The sequence below is a fragment of the Cervus elaphus genome, chromosome 21 (genome assembly GCF_910594005.1).
Source record: "Cervus elaphus chromosome 21, mCerEla1.1, whole genome shotgun sequence".
Taxonomy (NCBI): domain Eukaryota; kingdom Metazoa; phylum Chordata; class Mammalia; order Artiodactyla; family Cervidae; genus Cervus; species Cervus elaphus.
In genome coordinates, this window is record NC_057835.1 from 58,963,636 (window position 1) to 58,989,640 (window position 26,005).

The window sequence follows — 26,005 nt, forward strand, 5'->3', positions numbered from 1 at the left end:
TCAGTCAGGGAGACAAAAGCTTGGTGAGTATTATGGAAATAGGGATTTGTTTATACATATTACACCTTATACAAATATGAAATGAGTTAGAGAAGTGAAGGTCTGGAAGATGAAGGTGAATAATCAGAGGAAGGGTCAGTAACACACAAACCTGAACCCCAGTTGGTGGTGGAGAAGCTGCAGCCAGCAGGGAAATTCGGGAAATCAGGCACATCCAAAGGGGACCACAGTAGGAGGGATCTCAGAAAGCTGCAAGGATGTCACTGGGGCTGTGCGGTCAAGCATCTGGTGGTGAGTCTGGACACATTCCTAGCATGGGGGGAGGCAAGCGGATTCAGGGCAGAAAGAGGACAAGCTGAGTTGCTGGGCACCTCTGACCCTGAGCATTGCCATGTCGAATGCTGATCTGAGAGCCGGACCACACTTTACTTCCACCAAGTCTCATGCAAAGTCCTCTCTGGGCCAACTCTAACTTGAAACAGTACAAAGAAGGAGATTCTAAGAAACAGTTCTCAGATTAACCAAATTGACAGTAGCATAATCTAGAAAACTTGGACAAATCACATAATACTTTTACATCTCAGTTTTTTCATCTTTAGGTGGGAATAATGTCCTCTCTTCTGAGTTCTCACCAGTTTGTTCTATGAATCCAATCAGAAAAAGTTTGTAAACATATTTTTGTATTGGGCAAGCTTAAGTGTGATACAAGTATGAAAGATATGTTTTATTGTTTAATTCGATTTTTATCATACTCAGGATGTTTATTATTTATTCAATTAAAAATTTAGTATATTCCTCTATTAAAATTCAACTCTCCACCACCACTGTCCCCAAAATGTCTCTTACTGACTGGTAGTCTATCACACACTCATTATTAGTATTAAAAAAAAAAAAAAATCCTGGTCAGTTTTCCTCAGAAATGTCTCTTTATTAATTTATCTGATTATTTCTTTCTGATGAGATTCAAATTACATCTTTTAGACAAGAATGCTAGATAAATGATACTGTGTAGTTCCCATTTTATCATATTCAAAGACACAAAAGGTCATTTTGTCCCATTACTGGTTGGGCCGACTTTAATCACTTTAAGTTTTGTGGGATTTCTTGGCAACAGAATATGTAGTTATAAAGTTCTCACAAGATATGTCACATAAAGCTGATTTGTGTTGGTTGAAGTGGTCGTGGGGACTTTATTACTACAATATCCCTTTGGTCTTCCCCTTCTAGTGCCTCAGACATTTGTAGTACACTGTACTATATTAGTATACCTGGAAAAATAGTGATTTACCAACTGGAGATAAATTTTGCATATGATTTTGTCAAGTGACTTTGCATGTTAATTTCCATTCTTGGTTGCAGTTTGTTCTCTGAAGTTTATTTCTTTGATCTTTTTATATTAACTCAATAAATTCTCAATCACAGATAGTATGATGACAAGCTTAAAGATAGTTCTTCTTTAAGCCAATAGAAAGTTTGTATTCATGAAATCTGAATGATAATGTTTAACTATTTAATTTACCTTTTCTATTACAATTGTAATCTTGCCATTATATTTATAAATATACTTTATATTTATAGTTTGGGAATATTCTTCTCATTTTATCATTCCCCTATTATTTGTTGGGGATGAATGATGCTTTCAGGGTATAACTGTCAATGGCTATGGTAAAGACTTGCTCTGAAAGAGATTCCACATGGAGGAGATGAATAAGATGTTTAAACAAATTTACCAAAAAAAAAAACATAATAATTGAAAATAATTTGGCCATTAAGCATCTTTTGGCACAAAGTTTATTTTGGTAAAGATCTTTATTGGGAAGCAGTTTTATGTATTGGGTAAAACATTGCATTGGGAATCAAAAGACTTGAACTCTAGACTTGGATCTATAGTTACTTTTCTGAGTGACCTTGGACAAGTTACCTTACTTTCCCAATTTTCAGGTACTCAGAAGTAAAATGAGAAGAAAAGGAGTAAAAAGGAGGGATAAAAAGGATGAAATCTTTCCAATTCCAAAATCCTTTTTTTTCAGTCATTGAAGTATTCCCAAACCATGTATGTATTTCAAGGACAAAACAAATTAGTGTGGATTGAAAAGAATTCCCTTGAGTCTCCCACATAAATTTAAGTCCTGCATTTTTTATAGGTATTTCAAAACTTGTTTCAATTCTTAGTGAAATGTTTTTAATTTCTCTGATCCTCTGGGCTGCATGGTCCTAGATAGAACCAGTAGCATATGTGTTGAAATACTAAGGGGAAATTTACTTCTTACAACAGTTCTGGACTGATCAAGGTAGAAAATAAACACATAGGAAATCTCTTGGCAGATTCTAGCCTTTTAAATTTTTAACCTAGATATAAAACCTAAGGCTTTAAGTAGTTTTATTTGTGTTTTCAAATAATTTCTCCAACTTGGGAGTTGTATTACTTTTATTTAGACTATGATGTTTGTTGTGGTTATGGTTTCTAAAACAGAGAAGGAATTGTTTTATTTAACAAAATTTGTATTTTATAATCCTTAAACTGAGATGAAGTATTTCAAGAAGAAAAAGACATGATCTTATAAAGTCACTCTGTGCCTTCTTCAGGCCTTATAAGGGTCAAGAAATCTCTTGACTTTAATGTAGATTAATGTCAGTCTCCAGAGTCTTAGATTTTTTCAAGATGACAAACATCCTGGTACTGCTAGGTCTAAGAATGCCCAGGATTCCTGCTCCAGAGTGAGTAATGCTGGGGTTCAGAGAACTACTGTCCTGGAAATGTGTGGATTGGCAAAGATTGTTAGAACCAGCTAATGCTGCCTCCAGGAAGTAATCTGTGGAAATGTCCTATGATCCCACTGCTGGGGATCCTCCTAAATATCGGCCACCACTGAAATGATGAAGGTTCTATCTTCAATGAAGAAAATATTTGTTATTTTCTATTATTTGCTGTCCTGGGGTAAGATTTCCAGAGATATTTCAGTACAGTCATGTATGTGTGTGTTCACACATGTCTATACTCATGTACAGTGGGGCTAGGGTTAGATAGCAGACAGACAAACAGGCAATTACAGTGCCATGAACATAGTGAATTCAGGAATAAAGACAAATATGGCATTAATAGGGGGACCTAACCAATTTTAGGGGACTGAGGAGGCCTCCAAGGGGTGACCTAAGTTGATATTAAAATGGCAAATTAGATTTAGCTGGAGAAATAGGTCAAGTTGGAGGTTGAAGAGTGAATAGCATATGTGAAAACTTGTGAGACCCAGAATGTCTCATCAGGCGAACTGCAAGTAGTAAGGTATTGTACTTTATAGAGTATAAGAAGGTAATGACGGAGTACGATGCTAAGAACAAAGAGGAGAGCCAGACCACTAGTGAAATGTGAGAGACTTAGGACTTAGCCCCCAAGTGCAGCCTGTTTTCATGATCTTTTCTCATATTCAATCAGTTTTTTTTTCACTCAATATTTTTATTACCCTGTTCAATAAATATGAGCAACAGCAGTGTGCAAAACATGGTGGGTGAGGCAAATAAACACAACTTAACGTTTGTCCTTCAAGAGCTTAAGCTCTTTCCTGACTTGATTTTCTCTATCCTGTAAGTCTTGGCTCAGACGGTAGAGCTGTTTTTTAGGTTGGGTAAGGAGCCGCTTCTGTGTGCTGTCCTGTGCCCTGTGCATACCTTGGTCAGAGTTCTTATCCCGCCGGGTTGTAATGGACTATTCCCTCTTATTGGACTGCCATTTCTAGGAGGGCAGGGACCTCTCTACAATGCTTGGCATATGTCTGGAAAGGAAACACTTTCTAATAAGTATATGAGAGACATATCAGCAAAGATATCTTTTGTGAATTCAGCAAACACAGCTGATTACTATATGGCCGTTATTGATCCAGTTGCTAGAAATTCAGAGACCAAGTCAATATCCAGAGGTTTATGGTAAAGAATGGCAACATATGACAGTTTCCATGTAAGGTTTTTAATAAAGTAGTATTTTTTAATTTCTTGGATTGTTACTTGGATGAGATTCATTTCTTTGATCTATTCAACTGCAGGCTTTCTGTTTATTATTTTATTTTTTTCTAACTCCAAAAGTTATGCAAGAATTCCTGTTTTGCATGATGCCAAGTAAATGAAATAAAATGTTCGTAAAATAAATGTAAGGCATATCTTATTCCCTCGGCCAATTAATCCTGGAAAAGGATGCTTTATTGCTGTCATAAATAAGTAGTTTGTGGGTTACAAGGACCAAGTACTCTGCCTACAATTTTGATAGCTGCACTAGGTGCGTAAATGGATTTTTTTTTTTAAGAAATCACAGGTAAGTAACTGTGAACTTATCAGAAAGTATGAGATTTAGTTTTTTTTTTAGTAAAAAGCTTTTAACTGATGAAAATGACAATATAAAATATTGACTACCCTGTAACTAATACAGTGCTTTTTCTCTGTAGATGATTTATTTATTTTTGAGAACCTTTACTCATTTCAACCATAAATAGTTACCCGTGAAGCTTCCCTGATGGTTCAGTGGTAAATAATCCACCTGCCAGTGCAGGAGACGTGGGTTTGACCCCTGGTGGGAAGATCTCCTGGAGAAGGAAATAGCAACTTAACTCCAGTATCCTTTCCTTGTAATTCCCATGGACAGAGGAGCCTGGGAGGGATATAGTCCATGGGGTCTCAAAAGAGTCGGATACAACTTAGCAACTAAACAAGTATATATGAAGATTAAATGCTCAACTATAAATTCTGTGCTGATAGTATAATCATAACAACTTTAACTAATATTAATTGAACATTTGTGTGTGTTTAGTTTTTAAGTCGTGTCCAACTATGCAGCCCCATAGAATGGGCTCCCCAGGCTCCTCTGTCCATGGGATTTTCCAGGCAAGAATACTGCAGTGTTAGTGGAGTGGTTAGCCATCCCTTTTCAGGGGGATCTTCCCAGCCCAGGGATCAAACTCATGGCTTGTGCTGTGTCTTCTTCATTGCAGGCAGATTCTTTTCCCACTGAGCCACAGGGGAAGCCCAAAGTGAAAGTGTTAGTGGCTCAGTTGTGTCCAACTCTTTGCTGCCCCGGGGACTGTAGCCCACCAGACTCCTCGGTCCATGGAATTCTCCAGGCAAGAGTACTGTAGTGGGTAGCCATTCCCTTCTCCAGGGGATATTCCCAACCAAGGTCTCCTGCACATTTTTTACCGTCTGAGCCAGCAGGAAAGCCCTTTACTTGAGCATTTACTTCATGCCAAATATTTGCAGAATGCTTAGATATGTCTCTTTTGATACTAACATACAAATGCTTAAACTGTTCTGCTCATTCTCTATTGAAAGAATCAAAAGAAAGAAAGAAAAAGAAAGTGAAGTCGCTCAGTCATGTCTGACTCTTTGCAACCCTATGAACTGTAGCCTTCCAGGCTCCTCCATCCATGGGATTCTCCAGGCAAGAATTCTGGAGTGGGTTGCCATTTCCTTCTCCAGGGAATCTTCCCGACCCAGGGATCGAAACGAGGTTTCCCACATTGCGGGCAGATGCTTTACCCTCTGAGCCACCAGGGAAGCCCTAAAGAATCAAAAGCACTGTTTTATTACTTGCCCCAGAAACTCAACTAAACACCTGGAGAAAGAACAATTTTAGTCTTATTCATTTTTAGACTGCAAGTGAAAAACACTTCATTCTCCTCACGTGTGCTTATGATCAATTCTAGAGAGAATTTTCCCGATCTGAAGATCAGAAGTCATTATACAAAAAATTGGTGTCACAACATTGTTATAAAATAATTAATTTAATTAACTGTGCCTTAAAAATAATGGATGTATTAAAGAGCAAATGAACAGTTTGTACCTATTTATAATCTGATTTTTAAAATATACCTAGTATTCTTTCTTAGGAGAAGAATTACATTTGAATATGATATGCTTCTTTAATGTCTCCTAACCTAGAGCATATGCTGACAATTAGAGATATTAAGTCAATATTTTCTTGGCTTGTTAATAAATAATTATAATATACTTAGTGATCCAATATTCATAATTATTTTGTTTTTTCTCTTAAATGAATATGGTTTTGCTTTAATTTCCATAACTTCACTAAAATTACTCTCTTAATAGTTGTTACAATTCTTTTGAAATCAGAATCTGCATTCATTCATTTGTTCAGTCAGCTGGTCACCCACCAAACATTTACCATGTTGCTATTATTTCCTTGGTACTGGTACTACTCAGTTATTTGCAAAATTTGAGTATGCATATAGTCAACTAAGATGGTCATCTGAAGTGTAGATTTCTGAATCTCACATCCAGAGATTCTGATCTTGGGATAGAACTTACATATCTCAAGCCTACCAAGTATACCCAGGTGATGCTGGCAGAATCAATATTTTAATGACACTGAAAGGAAACATCATCCCTGCTGGTCTTGTGTAATTAATAGATGAAGAGATGGAAGAAAATATGGGTTAGTTGACTTAAAAGTTTCAGCTGCAGTATATTTTAACATGCCCATTTGGTTTCTTTGTTTTGTACTGTTTTGGCTTTTGATCAAGGAATTATAGATCTTTTAAAATTTTTGCTGGAGCTATGCATCTTCTCCACAGAATAAATGAACAAGCACAGATTTTACTTGCATTTATGTCTGATTCAGCTTCATAGTAAGAACCCTTGGAATTAAGCTAAGTTGGGCAATAAAGAAAAGAGGTCAACTTGGCTGAGGTTGAGGATGGATGGGGTACATTGGAGGAGATTGAAGGGGACCAGGAAAAGCTTCCTAGAGGAAATTTTTGGTTATTTGTGAAGAACGAGTGTCCACAAAGCTTGTATGGAGGATGGTGGCAGAAGGAGTGAGGTCCTGAGATTGTAGCCAGAAGGAGCAATGTGGGCAAAGACCCAGAGGTGGGAGAAAGCCTGCCTTAGTTAGACAAAAGCAAGTATCTTATATGTTGAGGTTTGCTGTGCTACAGAAAATGAAGGCCACATTACATGATAAGGAAATGGACTCTATATTACATTGATTGTGGAGAGAAATAATTATACTGATGATTTTGATCAACAGAACAGTCCACTTATATATGCTGAAGCCTTATTTGCAGAACTTATAGCAACACATTGTCCAAGTACAAGAGAACATATTTTCTCTTTGCAAAAATCCTCAGACAGTGTCTCTCAGTGGTTTTCAGCATTATACTCACCCTTTCCTTCTCCTCTCTATCCCCCTAGGGAATGCTGGAAAGAAAGTTTCTTGCTGCTTTTAAGACAGAAATAAAAATGAGAACAAAACTACCTCCCTTGAACTTGTTTATACTAAAAAAAAAAAAATGACCAGTTTCAATCATAAGTTTTACAAGTTCCCAGCTTAATATTTGGTAAAAAAGGAATACTATAAACTCTCTGAGATGGCTGTTGGCCTGGTCTTCTAGGCACCAGAAGAGGTCTGGTCAGTGAGCCACTCACTCAGAACTAACTCTGTCAGCCACACATGATGCCAAATTGAAATAAGTTTAAGGGACTGTTTATGTTCTTTACAGGGGTCTCAGTGCCATGTAATTCACTTGGCACTCATTTTTTTAATGTATCCTTAGAAAAGGGAGGAATATTAGAAGAACATTATTTTTCTTTAGAATTAAAAACAGAGAATCGCTATAGTATGTATTTCTGAACTATAAGAAATGTGATTTCATTGTTACAGCTTCCAGGAAAATACATTTTTGTACATGTACAGAATAGAGTGTACTCTGTCAGCACTGTGCAAAAGCACTCAGAGATAACAGACTGTGAGTTTACCATTTTGTTTTTAATGGAGAAAGAATTTATCATGAATTTTCAACAAATGCAATCATCTGACTGAGGAAAATTGATCGACTCATTTTAATCAAAGTTCTACATTATATTAACATTTGTAAGTCCAGAATTCTCCAAGCGAGGCTTCAACAATACATGAACCAAGAACTTCCAAATGTTCAAGCTGGATTTAGAAAAGGCAGAGGAACCAGACATCAAATTGCCCATATCCATTGCATTATAGAAAAAGCAAGAAAATTCCAGAAGAACATCTAATTCTGCTTCACTGACTATGCTAAAGCCTTTGATCTTGTGGATCACAACAAACTGTGGAAAATTCTTAAAATGATGGGAATGCCAGACCACCTTACCTGCTTCCTGAGAAATCTGTATGCAGGTCAAGATGCAACAGTTAGAACCAAACATGGAACAATGGACTGGTTCCAAATTGGGAAAGGAGTACGACAGGCTGTGTATTGTCACCCTGCTTATTTAACTTATATGCAGAGTACATCATGAGAAATGTGGGGCTGGATGAAGCACAAGCTGGAATCAAGATTGCCAGGATAAATATCAAAAACCTCAGATATGCAGATGACACCACCTTTATGGCAGAAAGTGAAGAGGAACTAAAGAGCCTCTTGATGAAAGTGAAAGAGGAGAGTAAAAAAAGTTGACTTAACGCTCAACATTCAGAAAACTAAGATCATGGCATCCAGTCCCTTCACTTCATGGCAAATAGATGGAGAAACAATGGAAACAGTGACAGACTTTATCTTCTTGGGCTCCAAAATAACTGCAGATGGCAACTGCAGCCATGAAATTAAAAGATGCTTGCTCCTTGGAAGAAAAGTTATGACCAACCTAGACAGCATATTAAAAAGTAGAGACATTATTTTTCCAACAAAGGCCCATCTAGTCAAAGCTGTGGTTTTTCCTGTAGTCATGTATGGGTATGAGAGTTGGACCATAAAGAAAGCTGAGGGCCAAAGAACTGATGCTTTTGAACTGTGGTGTTGGAGAAGACTCTTGAGAGTCCCTTGGACAGCAAGGAGATCCAACCAGTCCATCCTAAAGGAGATCAGTCCTGGGTGTTCATTGGAAGAACTGATGTTGAAGCTGAAACTCCAATACTTTGGCCACCTGATGCGAAGAACTGACTCATTGGAAATGACCCTGATGCTGGAAAGATAGAAGACAGGAGGAGAAGGGGACAACAGATGATGAGATGGTTGGATGACATCACCAACTCGATAGACATGAGTTTGAGCAAGCTCTGGATTTGGTGATGGACAGCGAAGCCCGGTGTGCTGTAGTCCATGGGGTCGCAAAGAGTCAGACACGACTGAACAACTGAACTGAACTGAAGTCAAGAAAGGGACATTAAAAATATATATTGTCCATGTCCTGACTATTAGCAGAAGAATGTGTAAAGAAGCTGTGGTACATATACACCATGGAATATTACTCAGCCATTAAAAAGAATTCATTTGGACCAGTTCTAATGAGATGGATGAAACTGGAGCCCATTATACAGATTGAAGTAAGCCAGAAAGATAAAGACCAGTACAGTATACTAACACATATATATGGAATTTAGAAAGATGGTAATGATAACCCTATATGCAAAACAGAAAAAGAGACAGATGTACAGAACAGACTTTTGGACTCTGTGGGAGAAGGCGAGGGTGGGATGTTTCGAGAGAACAGCATCGAAACATGTATATTATCTAGGGTGAAACAGATCACCAGCCCAGGTTGGATGCATGAGACAAGTGCTCAGGGCTGGTGCACTGGGAAGACCCAGAGGGATCGGGTAGAGAGGGAGGTGGGAGGGGGGACAGGGATGGGGAATACATGTAAATGCATGGCTGATTCATGTCAATGTATGACAAAAACCACTACAATATTGTAAAGTAATTAGCCTCCAACTAATACAAATCAATGAAAATATATATATATATAGTCAAAACTTAGATGAAAAATGAGTGTACAGTTTAAATATGTGTATTGAAAACTAATACCATATTTAACAATCATAATAGAATCAGAGAATAAATGAAAATGGCTTTTCTGAAGTTTCTCATTATCTGGGACTGAAGTTTCCTGTAATTCTGGAAATATTTCTTAATCACAGCACAGATTCCCATGAACCGTTCTATCTCGGGCATTTTTCACACTTGCACATCTTCCACTGAACATGTTAAAGATATGTATTGAATTACATATCTGCATCAGGACATCTGAGGCTTAAGAAGCAGATAAGATAAGATACTCCTTCTTGAATAATGGTTAGAGTAATACACTAATGCCATTACCATACACCATGGGGTTGCAAATAGTCAGACACGATTGAGTGACTAAACTGGACTGTACTAATACTCTACACAAATTCTGGTGATTTACCAATGATACAGTTCCATTTGAAAACAGATAATGCCAATTTAAAAAAAACAGTGTCATGAAGGAAACTTCAGAAAGTAGAAATGAGAATTAAAGTATAGGTTGGAATGGGTGATATTTTCAGGGATTTTTCCAAGTATCAATTATAAGTAAAGAAAGGAAAAAATGTATATACTGGATTCAGCCAATAAAGCACACTTGCAAGAAAAACATAGGATTCTCAAAAGATTATAATTTTAATTTATTAAAGAATAAACATTTGAATTCAGTTCAGTTCAGTCACTCAGTCGTGTCTGACTCTTTGCAACCCCACGAACCACAGCACGCCAGGCCTCCCTGTCCATCACCAACTCCTGGAGTTCACCAAAACTCATGTCCATTGAGTCGGTGATGCCATCCAGCCATCTCATCCTCTGTCGTCCACTTCTCCTCCTGCCTCAATCTTTCCCAGCATCAGGGTCTTTTCAAATGAGTCAGCTCTTTGCATCAGGTGGCCAAAGTATTGGAGTTTCAGCTTCAACATCAGTCCTTCCAGTGAACACCCAGGACTGATTCTCCTTTAGGATGGACTGGTTGAATCTCTTTGCAATCCAAGGGACACTCTAGAGTCTTCTCCAACACCACAGTTCAAAAGCATAAATTCTTCGGCGCTCAGCTTTCTTCACAGTCCAACTCTCACATCCATACATGACTACTGGAAAAACCATAGCCTTGACTGGACGGACCTTTGAATTAAAGGATTATTATTCAGGACTCTGGGTTCAAAATAATGTAGACCTTAACTTAGGTGGTCATCAAAGCGACTCTGGATTCTTGTTCTTTGTGCTCAGTATTCTGCTTGCTCTATATAAAAATGAGAAAAACTTTCAAAGGAAATGGGGCCTATTAATTTGAGAAAACTGGTCTTTTCTCATCTTTTAGTTCTCCAGCTTATTGCCTGCATATGTGTCTTATTTAGCCACATATCTATCTCACTATTTTTGTCACTCTCAGTATGCTTATGCATATGTATCAATGTCATATACATTGTGCTTGTTTAATTTAGACTTTTTTTGTTTACTAATGTTTACTGTGCTTCTCTGTTGTTTATAGTTATTGGTTAGGGAAGTTTGATTTCTTTAATTTTTTATTAATATTGATAAGTACTCCACATGCAACAATCTTTTCAAGACTTTTAAATATATTGAGTTATATATATTGAGCTCAGTTTCTCAGTTGCATCTGACTCTTCACAACCCCATGGACTATAGCCTGCCAGGCTCCTCTGTTCATGGAATTTTATAGGCAAGATTACCGGAGTGGGTTGCCATTTCCTTCTCCAGGGAATCTGTCCAACCCAGGGATCAAACCTGCATCTCTTGCATCTCCTGCATTAGCAGGCAGATTCTTTTCCACTTCGCCACTGGGGAAGCCCCTTTATATGCATTACTTCATTTATTTGTCACAACAGTATTAGAAGGACACTACTATTTAATAATATTTAATAATAATAGAGTCATTTTATAGAGGAGGCAACTGAGGATCAGAAAGGATAAGCACTACACTGCATACCCAGACAATAAAGCTCCCAACTCTATTTTGTTATCTCTTGAGGTCTATAGACACTCATTGGCAAATGTATATAACACAGTCCTACTCATCAGAAGCTAATGTTTTATATGCTCATTTTTTGTGGGCAGTGGGGAGATGAAAGAAGGAAAAATTTTAGTTAACGACTTTATTGTCAATTATTTTCTTCATTCATACTTATTCTGTACCCAACCACCTATATCTTGTTGATCTTTGTATCTTTTAAGTATCTCTCAGTCTCTGTCTTGTCCTTAATTTTTAATTTGCCAACCATATGTTATTAGATCTTTTAATCTTGCTACCCACATTCTCTTTTCTTTTGAAACTTCATATGAATTTTTCCTTCTACTTACACATTCATAACTATGAACATAGATCATTGTCATACAACTCTCTGTCATAGGCTTATGTTCACTCTTTTTTTCATAGGTGCACCAACTTTACTTCATGTATTTTCCTATCTTCTCACATATTCATTTACAGGCTGTTGCAAATAAGTACATAATCCATTCACCTATGGACAGTAGAGTAACATAATATGTCTCTAGCATGGGAAAAATAGTGTTGCACATAATGACACATTTAATACTGCCTGCTCCAACAGAGATTGCAGTCCTAAGATTCAGCGTTGGAAAGACCTCTATCCTCTAACAAAGAAGATGAAGTTTTTGAAACACATCTTTAAAATGAATATCTTTGTTCCAGAGGAAATTATGCAACAGAATGGAACTCATGTATAGCTATAGATCCATTGGTCCAACTTTATGTTCTCATTTCTTGTATTTGCTTTAATAGTTTATTCCATGAGCTGTTTCTTCAAATTTCTGGTGGCAGCCACAAACTAATTCCATCCTTTTTAAAACATTGTCCCAATAATATTTGAGCAGACCATTAGATCATTAATATTAGAAAAATTTCAAATTAGGAAAAAAAAAGCCCATGGCATTTGAATTGTAAAACATAATTGTATTATTGGAGTTAAAATATTACTACATATAAACAATCTCTTGTGATAAGTAAATCTTAACAGTTTGAATTCTTAATTGATATTGATTCAATAAATATTTGTTAATACCTATCATGTAAATCATATATAAAGTTTACAAAGATGGCTAAGACAGGAAGACTTCTCATCAAATGTTTAACAGTCTGATGAGGAAGAAAAGACACATATATAAAGAGAGATATTACAATAGGCAAAATGAGATATGCCACAGGAGAAGCAACTTATCTGTGCGATGGCAATTTATAGGAGAAAGAAGAGAAAAGACTTCCCGCGTAATACTTTGTCTTGAAAGATGGTTGATTTTAGACTTGGGAGCAAAGAATCAGTTCAGTAAAGTTCTGGTCATTTATAAGCCCAAGATGTGCTTGCACAATCCTGCACAATCTCTTTATTTAAAGAGAATGAAATGTTTATCTTGATGATGCTATTTTGAAAAGAAATAGAAAACATTGTTTAACTACATATAATTTTACTATATTAGGAATGGCTAATATAGAGCTCAAGTCTTCTTTGTGCTAAGATAAAATTTATATTCTTGTTTTTATCTCAAGACTTCCAGCCTTAGTAATTCCCACTGTAGAACTCTATACTTAAAAAGACCATTTTATGAAAACAAAACAAGTAATTTTCAGCTTCAAATACCAATAGAAATGAAAAAAAGGAATAAAAATCTATCTTAAGTGCTTAGTATCCAAATAAGTTCATTGCCTGCCTTTTCACTTGACATTCCGACCACATTCAAAGGACTGATGAGTCCCCTTTATATCTTACCTTTTTTGATCTTAAATTACTTCAATTTAATTATGCTATGAATTTCACAAAAAAAATCCTTCTCATCCCTCCTGCAAAGTCCATGTCCTCCATAGCTTCCAAGGCTAATTTTGTCCACTAAACTTTTTGAACACTTTAGCATATTTTGATTTTTTCCCCTTACCTTCTTTCATATAATCGTTATCATTGTATAGTTCTCTATGACTTCTTCATGACATCAAATAAATGCCTAATCTTGCTAGAAGTCTACACTAAGGCAAACACTGGTTTCTCTGTATATAGATTGACAAGAGAAATATTGTCTTTACTTGCAGCAAAAGACGTTACCTATATCATTTAAACTCAGTGCTAAAAGACATGTTCTGGTATCACTCTCTGCTGGTGCCCAGCCCTTTCAGTAGGGTGGGGGCAGGGAAGGGAGGGTGGTTAAAGCAGAGACAGCCCTGGAGTGGCAACCAGAAGACATAACAGTGTTGGGAAACTCTGTCAAATTGAGTCATTGCTACCAGGCTCTGAAAGAGAACTGTGGGGGTTATTTTGCATTTTCTTCAAGTGATTATGAAAAAGACAAACTAGTTCCATATGGTGGCAGGGAGAGAACTCAGAGCCAAAATAAAAATCTGCTCAGCTTGTCAGTACGTAAGACCTTAAAGTTCAGATATCTAAGAGTCTGTCTACTGTTTAAAGGAGCTGAGGCCAAACTTCAATTTGTCATACATACAACTCCCACTGCCTTGGATAATGAAAGAGACCCTCCCCTCGTCCCACCCCCAGTACAGTGAAGATGTAAAAACATGAGCGGTATAACAGTCCCTTAAGTAGACAAAATTAGTGAGAAACTGAATGCATGGTATTGGGCTGCTTATTTTAAAGAAAAGAAAATTATAGAATCACTTATATGATCCAGCTGTGTATTTTGAAACCTACTTCTCCATAGTAGAACACACTGTTGTCCTACCTTCATTAGGAAATATGATTTAGTCTTTCTAGTTATTGAAACTTCTGTAAGTGAAGAAAAAGTATAACTATATTTTCATCAAGAATGACTAGAAAATCATGACTTATTTCAGTATGAAAGTTTCATTTTCCCTTCAGATGCTAATTGAAAAAATAAAAATACTGACATTCTTTATAGTCACTGACCAGTTGGTACTTATTTTTTTTTCCTTAGTTAGGGAAAATGGGTTTAAAAGGATAAACGCCATGATTTTATTTTGTGGCTGCCTTTTTGGTCACAACTAACGGTGTTCTTTGGGGGTTTTGTGCTATTGTTATTTTTTGTTGATTGTTGTTGTTTTAGCTTCCTTCATATTTCAGTTCCTAAGCCAAATTCTTTGCTCTGAAATAACATTTGCTTTTTATCTCCTAACACATCATCCTTCATGTAAGCCACATCTACACTGGCTGAACACAAGAAATAAATGTCCAAGATTCTCATAGTGTTATTTTGGGGGAAGCATTCTCTCCAGTGACTCACACTTTAAGTCCTTTTCAGCAGAATCAGAGGCAAGGCTGACTTTGGCCCTTCTGTATATTGACTTTTCTTTTGTAAAGTGACATTCCATTAGCAGAATAGAGAAAGTCATGGATAGTTAATTATACATAAAGCTTTTAGAAATTAACCAGAACCTCTAATAAAAAGAACCACATAAATATTCTGTTTGAGGCTCAATTCAAATAAGTTTTCTTATCTAACTAGAAAAAATACTTAGCATTAGTGAATGGCCAGCACTTAGTCTGGCCCTATCAAATAACCAACTATGATTGTTAGCTTTGGGTTAATAATTGCTATTCTGTGCTAGCTAAATAGCCTCTAAGAACAAATGAGCCCCTTTACTGTGAAGAGACCTATCCTTGATTATGCCGTTACTCCCAGAATCCTTGTGGGATTCTGCAGAAGCACACTTGTCCTCATTTGTAAATAGCTTAAAAGAGTGTTGAAAAAATTATTTTTAAGAAATACCATCTCTATTTCCCAGTGCAGGAAAACAACTCTTGCTTAGAAGCATATAAGCAGCCCCCTGCAACATGTTAAGGATATAAACATAGATGGGATGAATACTCCTGTATCTAAATTACAAGTTCTGCTCAGACTTGTATGGTGAAAAATTCACCATTCCTAAAAATATTGGCCTCTTCTATTATGTTTTACTGAGATATAATTGGCATATAACATTATATTAGTTTCAGGTGTAAGCAAAATGATTTTAATATATGCCTATATGTATATATTGCAAAATAATCACTGCAATAAGCCTAGTTAACACCCATCACCATACATAGTTAAATTTTGTTTTCTTGAGATGAAAACTTTTAGGATATATTCTCCTAGCAACTTGCTAATATACAATACAGTATCATTAACTATAATCACCGTACCATACATTTCATCCCCAAGATTTGTTATTTTGAACTGGAAGTTCCTACTTTTTGACTATCTACCCCTCTGTTGCCAGCCCCTCACTTCTCCTTTAAATCACTGCAGCCACGTATGTCCCAGGATTTGCATTGCACCATCTTGGGGCTTCCTGAGCTTTTGCTTCTTGTTTTCAAGGTCCCTAGACTGGGCAGGCCCTTAAGAAAATATTTTGCACCTTATTTGGCTTTTTGTGTTTGAAATAATTTTAGCTAAAGATTTTACCATAAGCATTTTGATATTTTGAATGTTCTCTGATATCAGTTGGCTATGCACACAATACAAATGAGTCATTCAGTAAGACATAAGAACTAGTGAGAATTGAGACATAAGCTCTCTTCCTTTATTCTACCTGCATAATATATCAGACATGTTTTCATATCCTGGAGTCTCTGAGAAAATGAGAACAAAAACAGAATTGGAAAGATCAAGAGAAGTGTATGTGTGTGTGTACTTTTAAATTATTCAGTTGGTTGACAAGGAAATGGGATTTTGAGTACGTGGCTAAATAAGATGCAAAAGCTGTCTTTCTGAAAATATGAGCCAGGCATATTTTAGTTATTAGAACTGTTTTTATTTGGATTTGATTTTACTTGCTACCTTCAGCCTACTGAGAATTAATTATACAAATCATTAGTTCACATTCATAATTTCTTTATTCAGTAAATATTGAGCTTTCCTTCAATATCAGATGCTATTTATTCTAGATTCTGGTGATTCAGTTGTGTAAGACACATCAGACACATCTTATGCCTCAAGGAGCTTACAATTTATTATGAGAGAAGACAAGTTAAGAAAAGGCAACTAAACTATAGCACGGTTAAGTTTCATCATATAGGTATCCATCTGATGTTCTTTGAGATTATACTTGAAATAAATCTTCAAAGATGAGTAGGGGTTCAGCAGCTAGAAATTCTAGGCCTTCCAGGAAGAGAGGACAGAGTGTTTGGTAAGCCTGAAGCATTATGTATGTGTGCATGAAATAAGAGATGGGAGGTGTGGGGTTGGTGTTAGAGAAAGTAGAGGAGGGCTAGATCTTCAAAGTCCTTATAAACCACAATAAGAGACTTGGACTGTATCTTTCATGTGTTGGAAGAACAACTGAGGGATTTTAACCAAGGCAGAAGAATTACAACGAGAGGCATGTTTTTCATGAGCCATATGGAGAATGATTTTAAGGAGAAGGGGAAGGATAAGGGCTCAAGACATTGAGACCAGTTGTAAGATTTTTATCAGTAATACAAAGAAGAGCTAACAGGACTGTAAGACTGACCTTCAAGTCTTGATTAAGTGGATCTAGAAAAATGTTTCCTTTTACCCACAGATCCTAACATCCATTGTTGATGAGCTCCATGCTGGTGCAGGTCATAACAAAACAACATTGTAGATATTTATTCTACAATTTATTCTAACCCTAACATTTATACTTGCATATATGTTTAGAGATATATAAAGACACTCTTAAACTTGTGACAATTGATGATATACTCATAGGATAGCTTCCAAATGATGTTGAAGAAGAGTATGTGGTGGTATGGAAACACAGTCATAAAATCATATATGAAAAATGTGTTGTTAAAAAACATTATTTTATTTTCATTTGTGTTTTCATGAGAAGAAAATTTAAAGAGTACAAAACTGACATAAGCGATTACTTCTGGAGTGTAGTTGAGATGAGCCTGTGGGCAGAAACTTTACTCCCATTGTTCAAAAATGCTTATAGAATATAATCAGGTATTACATGTATGCATGCATGCTCATTCACTTCAGTCCTGTCCAACATTTTGCAACTCTGTGGACTGTAGCCTGCCAGGCACCTCTGAGAATGGGATTCTCCAGGCAAGAATACTTGAGTGGGTTGCCATACCCTCCTCCGGGAAAACTTCCCAACCTGGAGATGGAACCTGTGTCTCCTTCATTAGATATAAATAATATTTTCTATTTGGAGAGGGAAAAAACAAGGAAAAGACTAAGTGTATGTAAACCATACACTTATGGTTAATGTTAAGAGTAATTCTTTTTGCTTTTCTCTACTTCCCAAATTTCTGATTGTGCATTCCCATTGCCTTGGTAACACAAAGAAACCCTTGCAAATGATGAGGCTTAAATTACAACCTTCATATAAAAGTATTAGGGCTTCCCAAGTGGTGCTAGTGATAAAGAATCCACCTGCCAATGCAGGAGACCTAAGAGACATGGGTTCAATCCCTTGGTCTGGAAGATCCCCTGGAGGAGGACATGGCAACCCACTCTCGTATTCTTGCCTGGAGAATCTCATGGAGAGAGGAGCCTTGTGGGCTACAGTCCATGTGGTCGCAAAGGGTTGGACACTATTGAAGCAACTTAAAAGCAATATTAAAAAGCAGAGACATTACTTTGCCAACAAAGGTCCATCTGGTCAAGGCTATGGTTTTTCCAGTGGTCATGTATGGATGTGAGAGTTGGACTATAAAGAAAGCTGAGCTCCAAAGAAATGATGCTTTTGAACTGTGGTGTTGGTGAAGACTCTTGAGAGTCCCTTGGACTGCAAGGAGATCCAACCAGTCCATCCTAAAGGAGATCAGTCCTGGGTGTTCATTGGAAGGACTGATGCTGAAGCTGAAACTCCAATCATTTGGCCACCTAATGTGAAGAGCTGACTCATTTGAAAAGACCCTGATGCTGGGAAAGATTGAGGGCAGGAGGAGAAGGGGACGACAGAGGATGAGATGGTTGGATGGCATCACCGACTCAATGGACATGGGTTTGGGTGGACTCCGGGAGTTGGTGATGGACAGGGAGTCCTGGCATGCTGGGGTTCATGGGGTCACAAAGAGTTGGACAGGACTGAGCGACTGAACTGAACTGAACTGAAACAACTTAGTACAGGCACACATAAAAGTATAAACTAAACTATGTTCAGTGCATCCAGTCACTCAGTTACTATCAACTTAACCTTTGTGCTCACTTAGCCACAAAATACAATGTAGAAATCATTGTGTCCTGGAAAGTCTATCCCCATTAGTGAGCTTAAAGCTACTGCAGGGAAAATGGTATTGACTTACCTTAAACCAATAAGAAGGAAAGTCATCACAAATTATAGAGAATCCAAGAATCAGAGTGGGAATTAGCATCACTCATCCAAGAGTGCCTGTGGGCTAAATTTACCCACTCCCAGTGGAGAGGGAGATTTCAGGCCAGCAGAGTCATAGCTACTTAATATTGAAGTCATTCATCCTTCTCCCTAGACTCCGATTCTGTGTTCACCAACCAAGTAACTTTCTGATTATAATTTGGCTTTCTGTGTGAAACTCCCTCTAAGGAGAACATGAGACTGGGCCCCCTATTTTGACTGTAAATGGAGACCTGACATAAGTCTCTCTCAGTTTTTCAAGTTGTGTGTCTGCCTCTGAGAGACTAAGAAAGCGATCAATTTAAAACTTCAGACCATATCTTGAAAGTCTGGTGAATTCACTCAGGTAACATGTTCCTAGGACTCCCCTTGGTAACCTCTCACCTTGCTTTCCCCTTGTGAAACTCACCTCCACATGGGCTGCCTACAATGTAAAATGCAAATTCCCAGGTGGAAATTCTACAGTTTTGTGTTATGAGTGACTTTTAGCTTGACTGTCTCCAGAGTTTTAAAATGTAAGCTTTTATGTGATAATTCAACATTAGAAGCTTCCTTCAATGTTCTGATAGCTACAAGTTCTATTAATTATTGAAGCAACTGAAACTTGAGGAGGGTTTAGTTGTATGTTTCACTCTTGCTGGAAAGTCTCTGCAGAATGTATTTGTAAACCATTTTGGTACAGTCATACAGCAGTACTGTTATTTGCTAAAAATATATCACCCATACAAAATAATAATGGGACAGTACATGTCCTTAGGTGCAAGCACATCATATTTATATGGAAAATATATTTACATATGTATCTTCAAATTATTAACTGATATTTATTATCTGTTTAATAATGTAAAATTTTGTTCAGAACTGATCTCAACCTAGTAGCGTCTCATTCATACAGAGGTTTAATCACCCATTATCTGTACTGTGGGTGGAGAAGAGTCATAAACGAGACTTAGGCACAAAAGTGGTAACACATGGAATTGAAGGGAGTATTGCTAGATGACTTTGATGAATGAGAACAGAGGGATGTTAGGTAGAGTTAGAGAGAGGGGAAGGTCTCAATCAGAGAAGACTTTGAATATCAAACAGAGGCTACTGACAACCTTAACTATTTTGAATCCTGAGGAGCCAGTGAAGGAGCTGAGCAAGTTTGCATTAGTTCAAAGTACCCAGATGGATATGAAAGCAGCATGTGGGGTCCATAGGAAATGAGCAGATGTGAGGGAACTACGTTAGGCAACTATTGTGTTTTGCTCACGAGTTTTTGAATTCTAGAAAAATATTCTTCAAAATGTTCTCCTTGGACAGTGTGCAAGAGTAATCTGAGGTGCAAGTTGAAATCATACATTCCTCAGTCTAGTGAGTAGGTCTTTTTCACAGATGACCGGATGATTTGATGTATGGGCAACTGTTGGAGAGCCCATGATCTAGGTTAATGTAAATTTTATATGAGAAATGTACCTAGAGAGTAAAACAGGGTTTTGAAGAATGCCATTTGAGGTTAAACAGTTGGGGTTTTGAAATTAATTTTAGGTATACCACCAGAATGTAGGTCCCTCAGGGCATGGTGACATTCCATTTATTTGCTGATATATCTTAAATGCTAAGAGCAATTATTGATACATAGTATGTGCTCAACAAATATTTGTTTAGTGGATACGTAATGATTAATAAGAACTTGGATTTACAGTCAACAATTGCCATAAGCCTCTTTGAGCTTAGAATGAAAAATTGGGATGTTGATACCTGAATCACAGATTTACTATAAAAATTAAATAACACCAGGAAAGCATTTAGCAGAGTGCTTGTCACAGAGTAAGTACCCTTTAGCACATCATCAATATTCAATATTAACAAAATGATATAAGCTATAGCAACACTCTATATATTTTGTTTGGAGAGTAATACTTACAGTAATAAAAATAAACCCATTTTCCTTTGGTAGATCTTGCATTATCAGAACCATAGAAGTTTGAGTATAAATGGTAAAACAAACATCAAGCACACAAGCTGTAGAGAATTTTCAGTTCAGTTCAGTTGCTCAGTCGTGTCTGACTTTTTCTGACCCCATGGACTGCAGCAAGCCAGGCTTCCCTGTCCATCACCAACTCCCGGAGCTTGCTCAAACTCATGTCCATCGAGTTGGTGATGCCATCCAACCATCTCATCCTCTGTTGTCCCCTTTTCCTCCTGCCTTCAATCTTTCCCAGCATCAGGATCTTTTACAATGAGTCAGTTCTTTGCATCAGGTGGCCAAGGTATTGGAGTTTCAGCTTTAGCATCAGTCCTTCAAATGAATATCCAGGACTGATTTCCTTTAGGATAGACTAGTTGGATCTCCTTGCTGTCCAAGGGACTCTCAAGAGTCTTCTCCAATACCACAGTTCAAAAGCATCAATTCTTCAGCACTCAGCTTTCTTTATAATCCAACTCTCACATCCGTACATGACTACTAGAAAAGCCATAGCTTTGACTAGATGGACCTTTGTTAGCAAAGTAATGTCTCTGCTTTTTAATATGCTGTCTAGGTTGGTCATAGCTTTTCTTCCAAAGAGCATGTGTCTTTTAATTTCATGGCTGTAGTCACCATCTGATTTTGGAGCCCAAAACAATAAAGTCTGTCACCGTTTCCATTTTTTCCCCATCTATTTGCCATGAAGTGATGGGACCAGATGCCATGATCTTAGTTTTCTCAATGTTGAACTTTAAGCCAACTTTTCCACTCTGCTCTTTTACTTTCATCAAGAGGCTCTTAAGTTCTTCTTTGCTTCTGCCATAAGGGTGGTGTTATCTGCATATCTGAGGTTATTCATATTTCTCCCAGAAATCTTGATTCCAGCTTGTGTTTCATCCAGCCTGGCATTTCACATAATGTACTCTGCATATAAGTTAAATAAGCAGGGTGACAATATACATACAGCCTTGACGTACTCCTTTCCCAATTTGGAAACAGTCCATTGTTCCATGTCTAGTTCTAACTGTTGCTTCTTTACCCACATACAGATTTCTCAGGAGGCAGGTAAGAGAGTCTGGTATTCCCATCTCTTTTAGAATTTTCCACAGTTTGTGGTGATTCACATAGTCAAAGGCTTTCATGTAGTCAATAAGGCAGAAGTAAATGTTTTTCTGGAACTCTCTTGCTTTTTCAAAGATCCAGCAGATGTTGGCAATTTGATCTCTGGTTCCTCTGCCTTTTCTAAATCCAGGTTGAACATCCAGAAGTTCACAGTTCATGTACTATTGAATCCTGGCTTGGAGAATTTTGAGTATTACTTTGCAAGCATGTGAGATGAGTTCGATTGTGTGGTAGTTTGAACATTCTTTGGCATTGCCTTTCTTTGGGATTGCAATGAAAACTGACCTTTTCCAGTCCTACGGCCACTGCTGAGTTTTTCAGACTTGGTGACATGTTGAGTGCAGCACTTTAACAGCATCATCTTTCAGGGTTTGAAACAGCTCAACTGGAATCCCATTGCCTCCTCTAGTTTTGTTCATAGTGGTGCTTCCTAAGGCCCACTTGACTTTTCTACCCACAGGAAGAGAATTTTACTTGTCTGTAAAGTGGAATCTTGCTTCCCTCCCTTCCTTCTTTTTTCCTCCTACCCCCTTCTCTCTCTTTTGTTCAGAGAGCTTTGGTCTTATAAAACAGTTGTTGGAGGGCTGAGTTCAGAAAAGGGAGAACATGATGAAAAAGCAAAACATTCAACAAACCAGTCTTCTGGGTTCTATTATTCTGTTGAATGACTTATCTTTTTTTTTTTTTTTTTTAACTTCAGGTTGTATTTGAAGGGTCACACTGGGACAGCAGGAAAACAGAGCAGCCTGATCTTGCACGGTGCTGATTTCAGCACTAAAGATGCTGATAATGACAACTGCATGTGCAAATGTGCCCTCATGCTAACAGGAGGTAAGTCCTATGGGGCCATTCTCTAAGTTATGTTTCATTGGTTTGAGGCTTGAGGTTTCTTATCTGTGAGAAAAGACTATGATCTTCTGGTCAGGAAACTTAAGAGCAAGTCCCTAGAGATCATTTTGCTCTGCCCACTAATTTACCACATGTTCTTGTGCAAGACATTGCTAGCATATTTAGAAGTTTCCCTCCTCCCTCAGCATGTATGGTTGGGGTGTGCTAAGCTTGGTTCTGAATAAATTCTTAAACCTCTTAAAATCCCCCTTATCCTACTTTCTAAAGACTCATAATGATCCCTGTGGTGGAATGAACAGCAATTTGAATATTCAGTATACAGAAAAAGCAAAAACCCAAACTTGCTTACAAAATGCTTTACAACTGTGTAATTGAGCATTCTATTGAAATGGAGTCAAGAGGGAAGAGAGGTGTAGCTAGGTCTAAAGTTTTGCAATTCAGACTAGCTATACCAGTGCTTTTACATTATAAGGTATTGACTTCTGCAAGATATTTAGCTGGTATCAGTTCAGTCCAGTCGCTCGGTCATGTCAGACTCTTTGTGACCCCATGGACTGCAACACGCCAGGCTTCCCTGTCTATCACTAACTCCTGAAGCTTGCTCAAACTCATGTCCATCAAGTCAGTGATGCCATCCAGCCATCTCATCCTCTGTCGTCCCCTTTTCCTCCTGCCTTCAATCTTTCCCAGCATCAGGGTCTTTTCAAATGAGTCAGTTCTTTGCATCAGGTGGCCAAAGTACTGGAGTTTCAGCTTCAGCATCAGTCCTTCCAATGAATATTCAGGACTGATTTCCTTTAGGATGGACTGGTTGGATCTCCTTGCTGTCCAAGGGACTCTCAAGAGTCTTCTCCAACACCACAGTTCAAAAGCATCAATTCTTCAGCACTCAGCTTTCTTTATAATCCAATTCTCACATCCATACATGACTACTGGAAAAACCATAGCCTTGAGTAAATGGACCTTTGTTGGCAAAATAGTGTCTCTGCTTTTTAATATGGTGTCTAGGTTAGTCATAAGTTTTCTTCCAAGGAGCAAGCATCTTTTAATTTCATGCCTGCAGTCACCATCTGCAGTGATTTTGGAGCCCAATTTAGCTGGCATAGGAGATACCATTAAATAATATATATCACTGAGTAAGAGAGTTTATCCTCTTTCACTTTTTAAATATTATTTCTCGCCTTGTGTGTCAAAGAGAAATTCTCAGTTTAGTACTAGCTTATCTATACTTTTTCAGCACTTAGTAATTACTCTTCTTAGCAAAGAAGGAGCAAACTCTTCAGCCTCGGTCTCAAGACCCTGGTAAGGCAGTAGCATCTCTCTCAAATTAATTAAAATGTTTTTGTTTTAATTTTACTGAGTTTTATGTTTCCCTTTTATTATAGAAAGTGGTGCTGATTTCCTCTTTAAAGGAATGATGTAAACTTTGCATTTTAAAAAGGATTCGCAATATTTGATATTTAACAAATCATTGATCTCAAGAAAAATATTCATTAAATATTAATAAAAGTTATAAATGGGCCTGGCAAAAACTGCTAGTGAAGTTGATAAATGACTGAGTGAAGTCTAAGAAACACTGAATTAAAACCTTATGGCAAATGATGTCGCTCAAAATTGTTCCAGGCTCTGGCATAAAAGGAGTTGGCACCAAGTGAAACTGTAAAGGAAGCTTTTTCCCAGTGTCTCTCCTCACAGTTTTAGTATTGTTTCCCTCTCTTAATGGAAGAGTAATCACTCCTGCCTTTAACTATTCTTATCCTCTGTTTGTTATCCTATGACAAACTCATGTTAGTAGAGAAAAAAACTCTCTAAATCTAATATTTTACTTCTCCAAATATAGTATTACTATCAATATTATTATATATTATTACCTGTTACATATGTGTTGTACTATCTTCCTTGAATCCCAAACCAACTCTATGAGAGACTCAAAGAGAGAAACTCGAATGTACATTTCGTACATAAGGAAAACAAAAGTAATTAGATATTCATCATTTTATCCTTAACATCCAGCTTGGTAGATTGTGACACATAGGAACTCAATAAATATGTGTTGCATGAATGAATGAATGAATGACCATCTTGGAACCCTTGAAGTCACTTTCAGATTTTGAAACCAATGAAATTAATTTTTTCTCATTAGTTAACAAAGCATGAAAGTGTATAGAGGGAACATTTTGGAAAAATCTTTCCAACTTCATCACCTTACCCAGGCCCTTCATTACTACCACTACCAAATCACATCCCATTTGGATTCCCATCCACTCCACTTGTAGTAGCATCTTTTTAACATGAGACTGGCCTTAGCATTACCAAAGCCAGCTTGTTATGATTCCGCCTCTGTCATATCCTCCTCCTTAAGCTTTAAAAATGCCGTTTTGACAGCACATTCAAAAGTCTTTTATATGCAATTTTAGCTGTTACAAATTTAGAATATTTTGAAAATGTTACCCACAGATTAGGTTTTTGAACTTTTTTTTTTCCTAAAAGAAAATACCCATGATCCTATAAGTGAAATTATCAGCAACTTTATACAAGGACAAATGGACTTTGATTGTACTTTGCCCACTTTAATATAGAAGTGCACTTCATTTTCTCCATGTCTGTTTTTACAGATTTTTTTATCAAATAAATACAACCTATGAAAGACCAACAGTAAAATCGTTCAAATGTTTACTTAGAATAGTGTTCCAATATGTTCATATTACTGTCATAATAATGAAAATATAGAGCAAAGCAAAGAGGAGAATGCATCTCTTGGTTAATGAGGAGAAAACTACATTGCTCAGGATTGTGATTTTATTTCTGCTTCAGATGATTGAATTTTATCATGTTCTTTCATCCATAATCACTCTTGGACCTACTTCTTACCCGTCAATAAACACATATATTGAGGAGAAGAAATTTCCACTTATTGCTTGGGCTGGAATAGTCTAAGTAAATATTTTTTTGTAATAAACACCACTACCCTATCAAATATCCTTTTAAAAGAATCCAGGTCTTGCAAAGTGATGCATTCTGCAAAACAAATATGTGGAATTTAGATAGCTA

At 37.1% G+C, this 26,005-nt stretch overlaps 1 protein-coding gene across 2 annotated transcripts in view; it reads left to right on the forward strand.

Moving 5' to 3' along the window:
- Positions 1-26,005, forward strand: part of ANGPT1 (angiopoietin 1) — a 299,442-nt gene that overhangs the window by 261,261 nt on the left and 12,176 nt on the right. For both annotated transcript variants that reach the window (XM_043880018.1, XM_043880019.1), the window contains exon 8: positions 22,806-22,936. In XM_043880018.1, coding sequence (XP_043735953.1) covers positions 22,806-22,936 — 131 coding nt within the window. The remainder of the gene's footprint in view (positions 1-22,805; positions 22,937-26,005) is intronic.